Here is a 19,330-nt window from a genome sequence, read left to right as displayed (position 1 = left end):
CTTAGAAGAATGGGCTAAGCGGGGGTGGGGGGCGGGGATGGTGGCGCACGCCTTTAATCCCAGCACTTGGGAGGCAGAGGCAGGTGGATTTCTGAGTTCGAGGCCAGCCTGGTCTACAGAGTGATTCCAGGACAGCCAGGGCTACACAGAGAAACCCTGTCTGGAGGGGGGGGGAGAGTGGGGGGGGGGGGAAGAAGAATGGGCTATGGAGCAATGGTTCTGAACCTTCCCAATGCTGTGTCCCTGTAATACAGATCCTCATGTAGTGGTGACCACCAACCATACAATTATTTGTTTTGCTTCCGCATAATTAATTTTGCTACTGTTATGAATCATAATATAAATATTGGTGTTTTCCAGTAGTCTTAGGATATACAAGTTTAGAACCACTGGGCCATAGGTTCTTAAAAATTCTTAATCTGGGCTGGAGAGATCGCTCAGTGGTTAAGAGCACTTACTGCTCTTCCAGAGGTCCTGAGTTCAATTCCCAGCAATCACATGCTGGCTTACAACCATCCATAATGGAGTTCAGTGCCCTCTTCTGGTGTTTCTGAAGACAGCAAGAGTGTACTCACATATATAAAATAAATAAATCTTTAAAAAAAATTTTAATCCAAAAAAAGTTGAAAATAGGCTAACATCATCTGTGATTCAAAGCTGAGATCTGCTACCCCAGTGATTAATTATAAAGTTACTAATCATGATAAGCATTACATCATACTGGAGCACTTACTATAATATCATTTAGTATTATTTATTTTTTTATTTACTTACTTATTTTGAACATACATTTATTTATTTATTTATTTATTTATTTATTTATTGTATATGAGTACATTGTAGCTGTCTTCAGACACAACAGAAGAGGGCATCAGATCTCATTACAGATGGTTGTGAGCCACCATATGGTTGCTGAGAATTGAACTCATGACCTCTGGAAGAGCAGTCAGTGCTCTTAACCACTGGGCCATCTCTCCAGCCCTACTATCATTTTTAATACATAAAACTGTCTTGGGTTGATAGATTATACAACATACTGAAGAAGTGTTTTTGCTGAGTCTTTTAAAACTAAAGGTAGTAGCCTAGGCGAGACTCTTAACCCTCTTGACTTCATCTACCATGTTAATCCTGCTGACCCTGTGAGCTATGGATTTTCCCCATGCTCATGCATATTCATGAGACAGAACATGGAGATTTCTAAGGAAGTCCTGTGTTGGTAATAAAGAACTCTCTACAAGACTTTTCTAACGGGAATTCCCTGGGATTTGTCTCTTAATGGCCACTGTCTCTATTAAACAGAGATGGCTCTTATTGTGTGGAATGCTGAGTTTCACCTCTAGAGGTCTGTCAATTCCTATTATTAAGGTGTAACTGACATATAGTAGATGCGTTTGCTTCATGTGCACACTGTTCAATGTTGACATAGAACAAATCTGCAAAACTAACACCACAATGACACACATTTCTATCTATAAACCCATTTCTTTTTTTGTGGTTGTTTTTTGTTTTTTGAGACAGAGTTTTTTTGTGTATCGCTGACCATCCTGGAACTCACTCTGTAGACCAGGCTGGCTTCCAACTCAGAAAACTCAGAGATCCACCTTCCTCTACCTTCTGAGTGGTAGGGTTAAAGGTATATACTACCACCACCACCTGACTCCTCGCAATTTTTTTAAGTATTAAATTCAACTTAATGTGTATGGGGTTTTTTTTTTTTTGTTTGTACATCTATACCATCTGTGTTCCTGGTGCCCACTAAGGCCAAAAGAGGACATCAGAACCATGGAACTGGAGTTATAGACAGCTGCAGTGTGGATGCTGGGAGTTGAACCTGGGTAGGCACTGCTCTTAACTGCTGAGCCATCTCTCCATGGCTCTCCAAAATCCCTGAGAATTTTTTGAAGTGTTATTTTTATTATTTTAAATTATGTGTATGCATTTGTATCTGTGTGGGTGTTATGTATGAGGAGTTAGATCTCCTGAAGCTGGAGTTACAGGCATTTGTAAGACTCCCAATTTGTGTGCTGAACTTGGATCCTGTTTGGAAGAACAGCCAATGCTCTGAACTGCTGAGCCATCTCTCCAGCCCTCCTAAATGTTTCTTGTGTGCTTTTGCAGTCTGTTTCTCCCTTTATCCTGTCCCTAAGTACTGATGACCTGTAACCTGCAGTGGTTTACATGCTCTACAATTTTATATAAATTAAGTCACATCTCTCTCCCCTTGTCTTTAAGAAACTCTTTTCCAGAACAGTAATCTTGAGTTGAAAGTAGTTATTCATTACCAAGTTGAATTCCATATTCTTACCTCACAGTTTGTGTAGCCCTTATGAAAATTTGGGTTGCTGGGCTATTTTTCATGGGGATTTTTTTAAAAAAGATTTATTTATTTATTATATGTAAGTACACTGTAGCTGTTTTCAGACACTCCAGAAGAGGGTGTCTGATCTCTCTACAGATGGTTGTGAGCCACCATGTAGTTGCTGGGATTTGAACTCAGGACCTTCGGAAGAGCAGTTGGTGCTCTTAACCGCTGAGCCATCTCTCCAGCACTCTCATTTGGGGAATTACAGTAAAACTGTAAGATTCCTGTGTCAATCTTGTGTAGACAAATGTTTTCATTTCACTTGGTAGAGAGCTAAAATAACATTTAAATCCTGTGTTGATTGGGTCACATCACAGCATTATGTTTAATTGGTTTATTTAAAAATTATTTTCATACCATGTATTTGGATCCTATTCTTTCCCCTCCACAACTCTTCCCAGATCCTCCCAACCTCTCTACTCACCCAACTCCATGTTCTTAATGTAAAGTCCCTCTGTCGTTTGTTTATGGTAAGGCTAATAGGCTTTTTTTTAAGTGAGTTAATTTTGTACCTAGCTACTGTGCTGAAAGTGTTTATCATCTGTAGAGCTCTCTGGTGGAATTTTTAGGGTCACTGGCATATACTATCATATCCTCTGCAAGTAAAGATACTTTGACTTCTTCCCTCTCAGTTTGTACCCCTTGATCTCCTTTAGTTGTCTTATTGCTCCATAAGACTCCAAGCACTATATTGACTAGGTATGGACAACCTTTTCTTGTTCCTGATTTTAGTGGAATTCCTTTGAGTTTTCCTCTATTTAAGTTGACACTGGCTATGGGCTTGCTACCTTTATTATGCTGAGCTCTGTCCCTTGTATTCCTATTCTCTCAGAGACTTTTATCATGAAAGGTGGTGGATTTTACCAAAAAGGCATTTCCTGCATCTGATGAGATTATTATGTAATTTTTGTCTCAGTTTATTTCTATGGTGGATTACCTTGACAGATTTTTTTCCATGACATGTTTTGTTTTCTGTATTTCCCTACTGGCCTGGAACTCACTCTGTAGACCAGGCTGGCCTAGAACTCAGAAATCTGCCTGCCTCTGACTCGCAAGTGTTGGGATTAAAGGCATGCACCACCTCTGCCCTGCTCATTGACAGATTTTTGTACGTTGAACCATCCCTGCATCTCTGAGATGATGCCTGCTTGATTGTGGTGGATAATCGTTTTGATGTGGTCTTGGATTTAGTTTCCATTGAGTATTTTTGCATGTGTGTATGTAAGGGAAACTGGCCTGTAATTCTCTTTGTTTGTGGGGTCTTTATGTGGCTTGTATATCAGGATAACTGTGGCCTTATAAGATGAATTGGACATTGTTCCTTCTATTTCTGTTTTGTGGAATAATTTGAAGAGGTTTTGGGTTAACTCTTTTTTTTGAAATTCTCTTAGAATTCTGTGCTAAACCAGCAGGTCCTGGGACTTCTTTTAGTTGGAGGTCTTTTAATTACTGCTTCTATTTCATAGGTCTGTTTAAATTACTTACCTGATCTTGGTTTAACTTTGGTAAGTTATATGTATTGAGAATGTTATCTATTTCCTTTAGTTGTTTGTTTGTTTCTTTGTTTGATTGGGGTTTTTTGTGATTTTTGAGAGAGTTTTTCTTTGTGAAGCCCTGGCTGTTCAGGAACTAACCCTGTAGACCAGGCTGGCCTTGAACTCAGATCTGCTGCCTCTGTCTCCCAAGGACTGGGATTAATGGTGTGAGCCATCACTGCCTACCTGGAGTATGGGTTTTTAAAGTATGGAGATGAAACTGGGAGACATGGACTTGAAGATTTGTAGGCAGAAGTGAGGATCTGCATTAGCCAGAGTAACCTACATGTTCCAGGGAATGCCTGTTGCGAGTTGGGGACTGGAATAAAGCAATGAACTGGAGGAGAGGGAACTTAGAAGGGGAAGATCTGTATGATCAACTGGAGATGGAGTCAGTGGAGGGGTAGAGGGAGGCTGCAACAGATGGTTGCTACAGAGCTGGGGGTAAGACTGAGGGATTGGTTTTCGAAGAGCCAAGGGAGAGGTGAGGATCTGCAGTTAACCTACCACCTCCCCTGGTTGCAGTGCCTTTGTAAAAATATTAACTTGTGTTTCTTCTTTGTGTGTTGAATAGTGCAGGGGCATGCAATTGTGTGTGTGTGCCTATGGAAGCTAAAGGCCCAAGTAGGTGCCCTCCTCTAATTTTTGAGAGAAGGTCTCTCCCTGAGCCTGGAGCTCACTAATGTTCAGACTGATCAGTAAGCGCCTTGGATCCAGTTGACTCCTCCACTTCCCCCAGTGCTAGAGTAATAGACATATTCATCCACAACTGGCTTTTATGTGTGTGCTGGGAATTGAACTCCAGTCCTCATGCTTACATAGTAAACACTTTATCCACTAAGCCTTAAATAGGATTTTAAGGATCCTATTTAAGAATCCTTTGCCTCACCAGGCAGTGGTGGCACACGCCTGTAATCCCAGCACTCTAGGAGGCAGAGGCAGGCGGATTTCTGAGTTCGAGACCAGTCTGGTCTACAGAGTGAGTTCCAGGGCTACACAGAGAAACCCTGTCTCAAAAAAAAAAAAAAAAAAAAAAAAAAAAAAGAATCCTTTGCCTAAGGGTAGAGAGATAGCTCAACGGTTAAAAGCACTGACTGCTCCTCCGAAGGTCCTGAGTTCAAATCCCAGCAACCACATGGTGACTCACAACCATCCGTAATAAGATCTGATGCCCTCTTCTGGTATGTATGAAAATAGCTACAGTGTACTTACATATAATAATAAATAAATCTTTAAAAAAAAAAAAAAGAATCCTTTGCCTCCGACGATTGCAGAGATTTCTCTTTCATCTAGCTTTTTTATTGTTATTGTTTATGTTATTGTTTTGTTTCTTCCATTTATTTTGAGATGGGATTTGGCCAGGACCTTGCTATGTAGCCCAGGCTACCCTTAAACTCACAGAGGTCAAACTCAGGGTTTTATGCTTGCTAATCAAGCCCTGGGCTATATTATTTATTTATTTATTTATTTATTTATTTATTTATTTATTTTGGATTTGGTTTTTCCAAGGCAGGGTTTCTCTGTGTAGCCCTGGCTGTCCTGGAACTCACTCTGTACACCAGGCTGGCCTCGAACTCAGAAATCCACCTGCCTCTGCCTCCCAGAGTGCTGGGATTACAGGCATGCGCCACCTCCGCCCGCCTGGGCTATATTCTTAGCCAAGATTCTCTATTTAATGCTTAGTTCAAAGAATCAAGCGTTTCTCTCCCAGTACTGGAAAGATGGCTCAGAGGTTAATAGCACTGGCTTCCAGAGGTCCTAAGTTCAATTCCCAGCAACCACATGGTGGTTCATAATCATCTATAATGACAGCTGGTACGATTGCTGACCTGCAGACATACATGTAGGCAGAATACTGTATACATAATAAAACAAAAAAAAAATTTTTCCTCCTAGTTTGTGCATTGAATTGTTTTCCTTCTTTGGTTAAGTTTGCTTCTCTCGTTAAGACATCTTTCACTGAATCCTTATGTCCATGACTTTGAGTCCTCCTGAAGGGAGCAGGGAAGTCGATCTTCCTGTTCCCTCCAGGTGCCTTCTTAATTGTCTCACACCCTAGGGTCAGTGCATCTCTGTTGCTCACTGTACAATATCTCCAGTGACCTTTATGATTTCATTTTCACCTGTGAATTATTTAGGAGAAGGTTATTAAATTCTTAAATGTATGAATATTTTCGTGTTTTGTTTTAGAATATCTTTTTGTTTTGTTTTGTTTTGTTTTGTCTTGTCTTGTCTTGTCTTGTCCTGTTGAGACAGGGTTTCTTTGTGTAACAGCCCTGCCTGTCCTGGATTCACTTTGTAGACCAGGCTGACCTCAAGAGATCCACTTGCCTCTGACTCCAGAGTGCCAGGATTAACACACCTGGCTTGTTTTAGAATAGTTTACTACTCTTAGTTTCTAACTTGATTCTGATATGGTCAAAAAACACATGGTGATTTTCCTCCCTTCAATAAAAACTTAACACTTGAGACCCAAAATATTCTCCGTTTTGGAAAATATACATCGTGAACTTGAGAAGAATGTATATCCTTAACACAGTATTTTGCAAAAGCTAATGGCCATGAGGTGTTCTGCAAATGCTAAAGATGAATTAAGTGTACTCTTTAATGTGATTCAGATCATTTATTCTTTACTGAACTTTTGGGTTTTTTTATTTTTCTTTTATTTATTCATTTATTTATTTATTTATTTTTCTTTTTTATATATATTTTTTTCTATCTTCTTTGTTTACATTCCAAATGATTTCCCCTTTCCCAGTTCCCCCCTCCCCATATGTCCCATAAGCCTTCTTCTCTCTACCCATTCTCCAATCACCTCCCTCCTTTTTCTCTGTCCTGGTACTCCCCTCCAATGCTAGATCAATCCTTTCCAGGATCAGGACCCTCTCCATACTTCTTCATGGGAGTCATTTGTTATGCTAATTGTGCCTTGGGTATTCAGAGCTTCTGGGCTAATTAATATCCACTTATCAGAGATTGTATTCCATGTGTATTCTTTTGTGATTGGGTTTCCTCACTTAGGATGATATTTTCCAGTTTCAACCATTTGCCTAAAGATTTCATGAATTCATTGTTTTTAGTTGCTGATGAAGTTTTGTTTTGTTGTCCCATCAGTAGCTGAGAGAGATAAGTGTACTCTTTAAGCTTATGGAGTTGTCTGCTTTGTCTACTGCTGTCAGTTTTCAGTATGTGTAGTTCGAAGCTCTATTATTAGATATTGCAACAGATTATCATGTCTTCTGAATAATTTGACATTTTTTGTCATTAGGAAGCCTGTCTTTTACTATCTGGATGTAGTCTCTGTCTTAAAGTCTGTATTATTGAAATTAAAATAGCCATCACAGTCGTCTTGTGCTTGGTGATTACATTCTGTAGTTTCATTGATGCATGATTTTGAAATGTAGTGAATTTAAAAATGTGCATGTGTGCTATGTGAGTCTGTGCATGGGAGTGCAGGTGCCTGCCAAGAGCAGAAGCATCAGATCCCTCTGGAGCTGGACTTACAGGTAGTTGTGAGCCACCTGAAGTGGGTGCTGGGAACCGAACTCAGGTCCTTTAGAGCTTAGTACACAATTTAAAATCACCAGGCATCACTCAAGCCCCCATTTATTTATTTTTTTTTATTTATTTATATTACAGGTCCCCAATAATAGATAGCATATACAAGTAGGATATCTTTGTAGTCACTCTGTCAATCATAACTGGTGTCTTAGGGTTTTACCGATGTGAACAGACATCATGACCAAGGCATCTCTTATAAGCGACAACATTTAAGTGGGGCTAAATTACAGATTCACAGGGTCAGTCCATTATCATCAAGGCAGGAACATGGCAGCATCTTGTCAGGCATGCTGCAGGAGGAGCTGAGAGTTCTACATCTTCACCTGAAGGATGTTAGCAGAATACTGGCTTCCAGTCAGCTAGGATGAGGGTCTTAATGCCCACACCCACAGTGACACACCTACTCCAATAGGGCCACACCTTCTAATAGTGCCACTGGACCAACCATATACAAGCCATCACAACTGAAGTGTTTAGCCTGATAGCATTTGAATAAATATTATTAGGGTTGGATTTGGGTCTGTCTTTTTAATTTTGGTTCTTTATGATTTGTTCGTATACTTCTTTTGGGTTAGTTGAACGCTTAGGGTCCCATTTAAACTTTACTACAAGTGGCTGGATACATGGCTCTGGTTAAGAGTGCATACTTGTGTGGTAGAGGACATGAGTTCAATTCTCAGCACCTACACTGGGGAATCTACATTCTTTCATAGTCTATTAGCGCTAATGTCTGCTTCTGCTTAAATGTAGAAACCTCACAAACTCAGAGATTCCTTCCATCTCCTGCTACCTACGCTTATATAGTAGTTTTGGATGTGTTGTCTACATATAGTCTACTGAAAACCTTACCAAACAATGTGAACATTTTGCTTTAAATTATTTATAAAAATTGTAAAAATGGGTGGTGGTGCACGCCTGTAATCCCAGTACTCTGGGAGGCAGAGGCAGGCGGATTTCTGAGTTCGAGGCCAGCCTGGTCTACAGAGTGAGTTCCAGGACAGCCAGGGCTATACAGAGAAACCCTGTCTCGAAAAAGAAAACTCAAAAAAAAAAAATTGTAAAAATGTTCCTCAAACTATTTGTGAAAGCATACATTCTCATACTGGGAACGCAAGATGTGCTCCATTGTTCCTGTCTGTTGCTTGCTTGCTTTTTCTTTCTTTCCTTTTTCCCTTCTTTCCTTCTCTTTCTCTTCTTTCTTTTTCCTCTTCCTCCTTCCTCCTCTTCCTCTTCCCCCCTCCTTCTCTTCCTCCTCCTCCTGCTTTCTTCTTCTTCTTCTTCTTCTTCTTCTTCTTCTTCATTTATTTATTTATTTATTTATTTGAATTTGATTTTTTTTTTTTTTTGAGACAGGGTTTCTCTGTGTTGCCCTGGCTGTCCTGGAACTCACTCTGTAGACCAGGCTGGCCTCGAACTCAGAAATCTGCCTGCCTCTGCCTCCCAGAATGCTGGGATTACAGGCGTGTGCCACCACCGCCCGGCTCTTTTTCTTCTTCTCCTCCTCCTTCTTTCTCTGTCTTCTTTTCCCCTGCCCCCAGGAAGGGTTGTACTCTGTAGCTCAAGATTTACTTGAACTTAGGGAAGTTCTCCTGTCTCATCCTCATAAGTACAGGGATGATAGTAATGAGCGTAGACATCTGGATGCCTGGTCCCCTTCCTTCTTCCTTACTCCCTCTGTTTAATTCAACTATTCTTGAACTGTCAAGATGGCCCAGTGGGTAAAGGCCAAGCCTAAAGACATGAGTTCAGTTCCTGGGATCCATATGGTGGAAGGAGAGAACAAACTTTATACACACACAATTAACTTTCTCCTTTTCATGTAGTCCAGGACCCAGGGAATAATGTCCACTTCTAGGGTGGATCTTCCTACCTCAATTAATGAAGTCAAGATAGCCACTCCCATGCATGCCCAGAGGCTTACCTAATCTGGATAATCAGTCACACATAGTCCCTTCAGTGATCCTAGATCCTGTCTTTTGACAGGATTAATGATCATACCTCTACCCCTTGTCAACTTGACCCAAACACATCAAGCATATTTTTATCTAATTTTTTGTTTGTATATGAATGTGCATGTGTAGGTACCAAGGTACATGTGTGGAGGTCAGAAGACAACTTTCAGGAGTCAGTTTTTACCACCATGGGATCTTGAAAATCAAATTCAGGGAGTCATGTTTGACCCTGCCATACATTACCAATTTCAGGATGGGTTTTTTCACTTTGATTATCCTAATCGGTGTAATATCCCCCCCACCCTGCACGAAAAGCATTTAGTCTCAAATAAAAAGTCTAGAAAATTTGCTGGCATTTCTGTGTATTTCAGTGGGCATTGGTCATTTACCACCTGGTAAGGATGCTAGAGCCCAACCCTCAGGAGGTGGTTCTTTCCTTTTTCTTTATGTGTACTGGGAATCAAGCTCAGGTAACCAGGCCACACTGCTAGAACTCAGGGTACTGAGTAACCTAGATGAATGTGTGAGACTTTGTATTTTCTTAGGAATTTTTTCTTTTTCTTTTTGTGTGTTTGCTTGCTTTGTGTTCTAGAGAGGGTTTCTCTGTGTAGTCCTGGCTGTCCTGGAACTGACGCTGTAGACCAGGCTGCCCTCAAACTCAGAAATCCCCCTGCCTTTGCCTCCCAAGTGCTGGGATTAAAGATGTGTACAACCACTTCCTGGCTCAGCAATTTTTCTCAATGAACAGTGTGATTTAGAAATGTGAGTCCATGGCTCAGAGGAGAAGGGGGATGGGGTAAGGATTGTGGGAAAGGGTGACCTAGAGGAGGGCAGTGAGCAGAACACAAAGTTAATAAGGAGAGAGAAAGAGGGAGAGGGAGAGGGAGGAGGAAGGAAGAAAGAAAAGAAAAATCTGACTCCAAGCTGTGGTTTTGTACACTGTGTATTCAGATGCTCAATTCTGTGCCCTGAAATCTGATTGGATCTCAATGTTGTGTAAAATTTGTTTTCTATCACCTCTGATTGTTTAATAAAGTGCTGATCAGCCATTAACTCGGCAGGACTTCCGGTCCCGGGTCACTGGGAGATGAAAGAGAGATAGAGGGAGAGAGAGACGAGACACACACACACACACACGCACACACACACACACACACACACACACACACGGACAGACAGATGGACAGACGGACACACAGAGAGAGAGAGAGTAGGGTGTGGAGGGACCAGTAGGGGTCACCATGTGGACACATATGGAATAGAGCCAGTCTGAGCAAGATTCCAACTCAGATTCAGCTTGCAGGTCACGTGGCTGGGACATAGCCAAGCTAGCAGAGTAGGCTTAGAATAGATAAGTATCTGCCCAGTTATAGCGTTCACAGCTTGTTAATAAATTGATTTCATCTCCATGTTATTTATACAGGAGCTAAAACAGGCCAGAGTGGGTATAGAAACACCCTGTCATTATTTGAGAGCAAAGGAGGTGAAGCAAACCCCCCATTATCACTTTTTTTATTTATCATTCCATTTGTTTATATCTCAAATGATATCCTTCTTCCGGGTTAGTCCTCCACCAGCCCCCATCCTACATCTGCCTCTCCATCCTCCCCTTTGCCTCTATGAGGGTGCTCACCCACCCACCCTCTCCCACCCTACTGTTCCAACATCCACCTGGGCTGGGGCATCAAACCTCCACAGTACCAAGGGCCTGCCCTCCCATTGATGTCAGACAAGGCCATCCTCTGCTACATCTATATCTGGAGCCATGGATCCTCCATGTACACTCCTTGGTGGATTAGTTATTTCCCAGGATTCTCTGGCCACTTCACTAAGACATGATTGCATTGTTCCTAAACTATGTAAGTTAAGGGTTGTGTTGTGTAAGTAGGACAGGATGCCATCTCAGTGTTGGGAATGGAGGGGGAGGAGGGAAAAGGAGGAGGAGGAGGGAGAGGAAGGGGAAGGGGGAAGAGGAGGAGGACAGTGTCAGTGCAGAATCCACAGACTATCCTTTGTGCTGAGAAGCCTTTAGATTATGGTCCTTCTATCAGAGAGACAGGACAGATGGGATACACGTGGTTCTACTTCCAAGGAGCCTTATCACTTTGCCTACTCTCTTTTCTCAGAGTAGTCTGGGAAGGTCTGGGCTGCAGAGGGATCACTTGTGTAGCCTGTTTACTCTGACGGACCTGGGTTTAAGAAGAATTGTATATACCGTGTTGAATTGACTTGTAATGGTTAGTATGTTTTAACCCATGTGCTGTTTTTTGTGTGCATTTGGTTTCATTTTATTTTATTTTTTGCTTTTTGTAAATAAAACAAAACAAGTCTCCATAGTTTTGTACAAGTTATTAACTTGGTTGTGTTTTTACAGTGTAAGAAAAATTAATAGGAAATGTCTCCAGCTTCTCCTCTGTGGTACATGTGTCTGTGTTGTGTCAGTAATAGGACCCAGTGCTCCATAAAGGATAATAGCTTCCAGTACACTATCCCTCATGAGGACTCCCTGAGTGGTTCGTCATCTGCCTCCTCATGTGAACCAGTGACTGACTTCCCTGCAACCTTCCGAAAGTCTACCTACTGGATGAAGATGAGAAGAATCAAGCCTGCTGCCACGTCACAGGTTGAAGGTATCCATTTCAGATTCTCAGTTCTGAGACAGGAGAGTGTATCTCATGTGCTTGGTGTTTTGGTGTGGTGTGGCTCCTTATCAGTAGTGATTAGATGAGATTTTGTTTGACACAGGGCTTTCACCATGTGGCTCTGGCTGGCTTCACACTCAGTATCTGGTTCACACAAGCATTGGATGTATTATGACCTCCTGCATGGGCCTCCAGTGTTTGGGAGCTACACTACGACCAACCTGAATAAGCAGATGTGAAGGAGTCAGGCTATCACACACTGTTGCCTTCGTGACTCTCCCTTTGTCAGCTCTACCAATCCTACCCAGTGGCAGCCTTCTTCTCCATGGCATTTGACCTTCTTTTTCTTACTCTTATGTTTTCCTCTGATTTTGAGGATGTGAGAACTGGGTAACGGGTTATCGTGGCAATGTATGCCAGAGGGTCACAGTCAGTGATTGATCCACAGGTGTCTTTGTTGAGTTCTGGTTCTGTAGATATAAATCATAGTCAAGAGACGTGTTTAGGCATATGGAAGATCTGATGGTTTCTGAGGAAAGACAATCTACAGGGAAAAGGGAGACTCCATAGGTTAGGATCTGTTCACACCAAGTTTCTCCAAGCTGTTCTGTGAGGGTGCATTTTTTGGTGATCCATGCCTTGTGGTGCTGTGACAAGGTTTGGAAGGCATTTACAGACTGCTTTGTTGTTGTGTGGAATGTCAGGCACAGGTGAAAAGGAAAAGGAGAAGGCCAAAGGAAAGAGGAAAGTCAAGCAGGAAGAAGATGAAGACTATCGCGAGCTTCCGCAAAAGAAGCACAAGATGTACGGTAGGGTCCTGCGCTGTCTGTCCTTCTGTGGGAGACTGAGCTCTCTGTAAGCTGGAGGTAGAAAGCCTTTGCTTTGTAGGCTTGATTGACTTTGGAATCCCTAGAATTCGGTGAGGGGATGACTTTTACCGGCTTTCTTATACCTTTTCAGTCAGTCCTGTGTGAAAGGAAGGTCAGGAGGTTGAGGGAGTGGGGCCTAGTCTACTAAAGAGAAGGGGAAGAGGATTTGGGAAGTTGATGTGTTTCAGGTTTCTGAGTTTGCATCTTATGCAGGGAGGAAGCAGCGGCCTAAAGCTCAGCCTCACCCCAAAGCCCAGGCTCGTAGGGTTCGGAAGGAGCCGCCAGTCTATGCAGCAGGTACTCTTCTCTTTGAATATGCGTGTTATTTCTGTGAGGGTTGATGTACCAGATGAGGCTGTCACCTATTTCTCCCTCTTTCTTACCTCCCTTCTCTCTCTGTCTCTGTGAGAAATTGAACCGAGCCCGCCCTTCATTCCTGATGGGGAGGCATCGACCACCAAGCCTCACCTGCTGTTCATGGAAGCAGCAGCTGCTGCTGGTTTGGAGGTCACACAGGCTTAAATTTTGGCCCTGTGTGCCTTCTGAGCTGCCTAGGGCTGTCCCTAGTTTAACCCTTGGTTTCCTTGTATATAGACAGGAAGTATTACTTTGATGAAATTTAAATGACATAAAAACATTTGGCATGGTCTCAGGCACATGAAAAAAAAATCTCAGACAGCAATTTTGCATATCTCAGTATATTTTTCTTACATCGTGATCTGGAAAGTTTCCCCCAGTTCTGATAGGTTCTTTTCATGGGGAAACGGGCAGAAGTTTCTGAAACTCTACAGTGAATGGGAACAAGTTATGTGGAAACCGTGTACTGTAAGAGTGTGTTCATTGTCGTCTGCCAAGACAAGCCACTTACATCATTCCCCTCAATTGTGGACTTAAGCTTTTTGTTTCTGAAGAATGCTGCAGATTACAGTGTCCTGTTCTTTCCGTTGTAGGCAGTATGGAAGAAAAGTGGTACTTAGAGATCATGGATAAAGGCAGTGTGTCCTGTCCTACCTGCCAGGCAGTGGGGAGGAAGACAATAGAGGGTTTAAAGAAACACATGGAAAACTGCAAACAGGTTAGCTATTTTGTGGCACTTCCTGACTGTTAGGATTTTTTTCCTAAACTATAGACTTCTGGTCCTGTGTGCAGTCTATTGTAGCTAATTAGGAGCAGCATTGTGTGTTAGAGAAATAGATTTTGCATGCACAGGCTTGGGTTTGCATGTTTATTTAATTGCACTACTAGTTGCATTTTTAATGTGTGCACATAGAATGTAGAAAAAAGTAACAACTACTTTAACGTGTGTGTTATTTTATATCACTGTGAGCAGATACCTGACCCAAAGAACTAAAGGGAGGAGCTTGCTTTGCCCCTGTAGTGTGTTTGTTATTTTATATCACTGTGAGCAGATACCTAACCCAAAGAACTAAAGGGAAGAGTTTGCTTTGCCCCTGTAGTGTGTTTATTTTCTAGTACTGTGAGCAGATACCTGACCCAAAGAACTAAAGGGAGGAGCTTGCTTTGCCTCAGGGTTTGGGAGGGTAGAAGCCAGGAAACCATACTGGCTTCGGTGACTCATTTTCAGGTACAGGCACTTGGGTCAGAGCTTCTCACAGGGCAGTTGAATCAGGACTCAGAAGAGGAGGGAAGCAGGATCATAACCTCCAGAGGCCCACTTCTAAGTGACCCCCTCCACTTCCTAAAGGTTCCACAACCACCCAAAACAGTGACACTAGGGGGATCCAGTATTCCACATGTGAGCTTGTGACAGTGAAACCAGCCGGGGACCCGGTGTTCCACACATGAGCCATGAGCCTGTCAGGTTCAAGCCATAGCACACTGAGGGCGTAGTGACATGTGCTGGTAACTGGCCCAGCTGATGGCGTTTGGTGACATTCTGTTTCTCCTTTGAACATACAGGCCCTGAGCACTGACTCTTTTTCCTTTCAGGAAATGTTTACCTGCCATCATTGTGGGAAACAACTTCATTCACTGGCAGGAATGAAGTATCATGTCATGGCCAATCATAACAGTTTGGTAAGAGTTTCCAGTGTTCTTTGTGAGCCTATGTGATGGTTATATATACACATGCATACATACATACAAACACATAAATACATATTTGTTTAAGAGAAAAGTTTTTTAAATTAATTTTTAAAAACACAAGGGATGTAGGGAACAAGTAATCTTTATCCATTGGTGGTGGCACTGTGAATTGGCGGAGCCACCATGTAAGTCAGTATGGAGATTCCCTCAAAGCCAAAAGTAGAACACCATTCCTGTGCACATAGCTAAAAGACTGTAAGAAATCGTATCATATAATTGCACATTCAGGTGTATTGCTGTGTAATTCGTGAGTACCAGAAATGATGTAAAAATCCCTCCCTCTGTCCTTCCTCCCTCTCTTCCTTCCTCAGGTTTCACCCAATAGTCCAGGCTTGCTTGAAATTCACAAATCCAGACTGGCAACGAATTTGCAGCAATCTTTTGCCTCAGCTTCCCTATAAGCATGAGCCTTTGATCACTATTTGTTTATTTTGAGTTCAGCTCTATTTTAGCCCTTGCTGGCCCTCAAACTCCCTGTGTAGCTGAGGCTGACCTTGAACTCCTAATCCTACTGTGTCCTCTCAAGGACTGGGATTACAGAAGTATAGTACTGTACGTATCTATCTACATGTGAGGATTTCAGATATTCACTTACCATGTGAGAATGTCCAATCCTTTGATCATCAGGGAAAGAAATATTAAAACTATGGCAAGAAGGAAAGCAAATGTTAAAAGGTTTCACAGTGCACAGGCTTGTATAGTTCCAGCTCTTAGAAAGCGGAGGCAGGAGGATAGCTAGCACAAGGCCATCTGGCAGGACTACATAGTGATTGTCTGAAGCGATGTTTTTTTTTTTTATTCTTTTTTGCTCAGAATGCTAGGAATGGGGACAACAGGCTGGGGCCCCTAAAGATCTTGTGAGCAGTTACTCACGGAAGGAAATACACTCACAAGCAACAATTCCACTTACAGACTGGAGACCCACAGACAGCGGGATGTGGATATGGGAACAGTAACAATAGCATTGTGTCAGCTCAGTGAAAACAGCAAAGACATATCTAGCACATCAGAGATGGTGCATGCAAAAGACAGAAAACAAGTGTGATAGGGATACATTCTATGAAAGTCCCAAATAAGCAATAAAAATGTTAGGTTGGGAGAAAAGTAATAAATGTTTAAAAAAGAAAGCAAAAGAAAGAAATATCCTAGGCCTGGTTTGTCTATGTCTAGAGTGCCACCTCCATTTTGGTATCCTTGTGCCAAGTGAGAGACTAGAAATTTCAGAAGACTTCGAGGGCTGAGGGGAGCTCAGTGGAACCTGGGGAGATGGAGTATCTGGCAGAAGGTTGGGATGTAGGATCTAAGGCCCAGCTGCAGCTGTGACATCTGGGAAGTCCTCCCGGGTGCTATAGCCCAGGACAGAGCCAGAGAAGCTAGCCTCTTTGGGTAGGAATTCTCAGGGGTGCGTAGTGAGAGCACCCTGCCACTGGAGTCTTCTCTGCTATGGAAAAGCATCTCAGAGATTCTAGGCTGGACGGTGAGGCCATGTGAGGATCTCCCCTCCAGCTGCCGTGGCTGTGTTTAGAGCGTTTGTTGCTGGTGCTGCAGCAGAGGATGCATGGGCTTATGCCCGTGCCTGGTACTCCCTTCATGCTGTTCGGAAGCCCAGATCAAACAAGCCATAGCCAAGGCAGCAGACCCTCCAGAAATGCTTTTCCAGTTCATGCTGCTGATCTTTGCTGTAGATCTTGGCATAAAGATGCAGGGACGAGGAACCAGTAAATCACCAGCTTTTCCATCTCGGCTGGTGCTCTGTGTTTGGGTATCTTTTACTTAGTACAGATAGTTCAATTTAGCTGCATCTGACTCTGGTACTTCATAGGAGAGTGTGTAAAACTCTTCATTGCTGGAATAGAACAGGATGGAATTTTTGAGCTAGACCATAGGTATTTTTGTGTTTAGGTTATCCTGTCCTGGGGGTAGAGATCAGAACTCGAGTATCCATTGTATTTACTTTATGCCATCCAGAAAATGGAGCCAGAACTCAGACTCAGCAACATCAATATAGCTCATAGTTCAATTCTTGATGTTTCTGGAGGGGGCGCTTTTGTTTTCTGTTCCATGGCTCATGTTTGCCTTTGTTTCCAGCCAGTTTTGAAGGCAGGAGATGAAGTAGATGAGCCAAGCGAGAGGGAGCAGCTGCGAACAGTACTAAAGCGAATGGGAAAGCTCAGGTGCATGCGTGAGGTAAGAGCCAGGGCAGCAAACTGCCCCGGAGTCTCAGGTCCGTCTGCCTGTTGTTCTTTCCTGTTGTTCTTTCCCCATGGTCCTCAGCTTCCCTTCCAGGTTTCTTGCTCCTCTGCCCCCCGGTAGCATAGGGTGGCACCTCCTTTTCCAGATCTCTTGCAGTTCTTTTTCTCCTCTCCACAAGTATATTCTCCCTTGTCCTTTTTTTGTTTTTGTTTTTGTTTTTTGTTTGTTTGTTTTTTGGATTTGTTTGTTTTCAAGACAGGGTTTCTCTGTGTAGCCCTGGCTGTCCTGGAACTCACTCTGTAGACCAGGCTGGCCTCGAACTCAGAAATTCACCTGCTTCTGCCTCCCAGAGTGCTGGGATTACAGGTGTGCGCCACCACCACCCTGCTCAAAGGGGCTTCTTTACCATCCTTTAGTGTGATGAAGATGAGTCTCATGAGCTCTTTCTGTAAGGAGCCTAATGTTGCTGGCTAGATAATGTGGGGGTGGGCCTGGGTCACAGCTCAAGTTCTGACCTGGAGTAGGTTATACTTTCTCAGCGATCACTGAGCTGGTTGCCATCTGACTCATAGGCAGGATTGGCAAGGAGAAGGAGGGTTGTGCTGGTGGGAAATATTGGTGAGCGGTGTGTCTCAACATCTTTTGTAGTTTGTGGTGCTTGATGATTTCTGACAAATTTAGGGATCCTGTGAAACATGTACAGTAGTTCTAACATAGGCTTCTTTCCTGTGCTCAGAGTTGCTCCAGTACCTTCACCAGCATTATGGGATATCTGTACCATGTTAGAAAGTGTGGCAAAGAGGCGTCAGAGCTGGAGAAGTTGACCCTGAAATGTCACCACTGTGGGAAACCATACAAGTCAAAGGCTGGGCTCGCATACCACATGAGGTCAGAGCATGGGCCTGTGAGTATTGATTCTTCTGTAACTATTGAGGATGTATTGCTGTGCGTGTTACTGCTGCCTGTGTCTTCTGTGTATCCCCAGTGCAGCTCACAAGGAAGTGTTTAATTGGGCTCATAGGTTCAGAGGCTGAGTTCATCCTGGCAGGGCATCTGAGAGCTCACATCTTGATCTACAAGTAGAAGGTGGGGTGCAGGGGAGTGCTAACGGGGAATGGCAAGAGTCTTTTGAAATCTCAAAGCCTGTTCTCCAGTGACACACCTCCTCTAACAAGCCCACACCTCCTAATTCTTACCTAATTCCTAATTCCATCAACTGGGCACCAAATATTCCAACATCAGAGCTCATGAGGGCCATTTTCATCCAAACCACAACATGTATGTGTGTTTTCCTGCGTGTAAATACAAATGTATTTGCAGTTGCACATACATGGAAGTACACGTGTGTGAGTCTGAAGTTGGCCTTGGGTGTCTTCCTTCCTCCCTCCACTCATGTATATAGGAAGGGTCTCAGCAGCTCTAGATAGTCTGGCTGGCCAGCTTGCCTTCTTCTCGACCTCCTAAGAACAGGGATTCCTGTTCTTGCTGTCCCTGCTGGCCTGCTGTGCCTTCCCAGCGTTTATGTGGGTACTAGAGATACAAACTCCAGTCCTTCTGCTTACGTGATAGATTCTTTATCCATTGACCATCCTCACAATCCCTAATTAATACCTTTATATTTTATGTGAATGAGAATTTTCCCTGTGTGTATGTATGTGCACAACATTGAGTGCCTAGTCTCCACAGAAATCAGAAGAAGGTGTCATGTCCTCTCGGACTGGAGTTACAGATAGTTGTGAGCCACCATGAGTGTGTTGGGAATAAAATCTAGGTCCTCTGCGAGAACTTTCTCCAACCTCTATTATGTATATTTTAAACTAAAACATTCCCTCTTAATTAGAATTTTTTGTGGGAATCTGTCTCTATTCTTCATTTTCTTGTGTGTGTCTTGACTGTTTTTATATTATACTTCTGAGCTTGTGTATATGTGTGTTCCTGAACATGTAAACATATGTGTATGTATGTACAGGGGTGTGTGTGTGTGTGTGTGTGTGTGTGTGTGTTTGAAGGACAGAGGACACCTTCGGGTTGTCATTCCTCAGTAGCTGCCCATCCTTTTCATTGAGACAGTGTCTTATTGGCCTAGTAGGGTTTGCTATTCTGCTAGGCG

At 42.9% G+C, this 19,330-nt stretch overlaps 1 protein-coding gene across 4 annotated transcripts in view; it reads left to right on the top strand.

The window, feature by feature from the left end:
- Znf512 (zinc finger protein 512) overlaps positions 1-19,330 on the top strand; it is a 75,534-nt gene that overhangs the window by 47,835 nt on the left and 8,369 nt on the right. For 3 of the 4 annotated variants that reach the window (XM_052186353.1, XM_052186352.1, XM_052186350.1), the window contains 7 exons: positions 11,853-12,040; positions 12,757-12,861; positions 13,135-13,218; positions 13,872-13,996; positions 14,872-14,958; positions 17,116-17,214; positions 17,957-18,124. In XM_052186353.1, coding sequence (XP_052042313.1) covers positions 11,995-12,040; positions 12,757-12,861; positions 13,135-13,218; positions 13,872-13,996; positions 14,872-14,958; positions 17,116-17,214; positions 17,957-18,124 — 714 coding nt within the window. In that variant the 5' untranslated portion in view covers positions 11,853-11,994. Of the gene's footprint in view, positions 1-11,536; positions 11,648-11,852; positions 12,041-12,756; positions 12,862-13,134; positions 13,219-13,871; positions 13,997-14,871; positions 14,959-17,115; positions 17,215-17,956; positions 18,125-19,330 lie in introns of all 4 variants that reach the window. The other variant, XM_052186351.1, reaches the window with a different exon arrangement.

This window comes from Apodemus sylvaticus, chromosome 6 (genome assembly GCF_947179515.1).
Source record: "Apodemus sylvaticus chromosome 6, mApoSyl1.1, whole genome shotgun sequence".
In the NCBI taxonomy this organism is placed as follows: domain Eukaryota; kingdom Metazoa; phylum Chordata; class Mammalia; order Rodentia; family Muridae; genus Apodemus; species Apodemus sylvaticus.
Note: the sequence above shows the minus strand (reverse complement) of the source record. Positions and strands in the feature narration are given on the sequence as shown.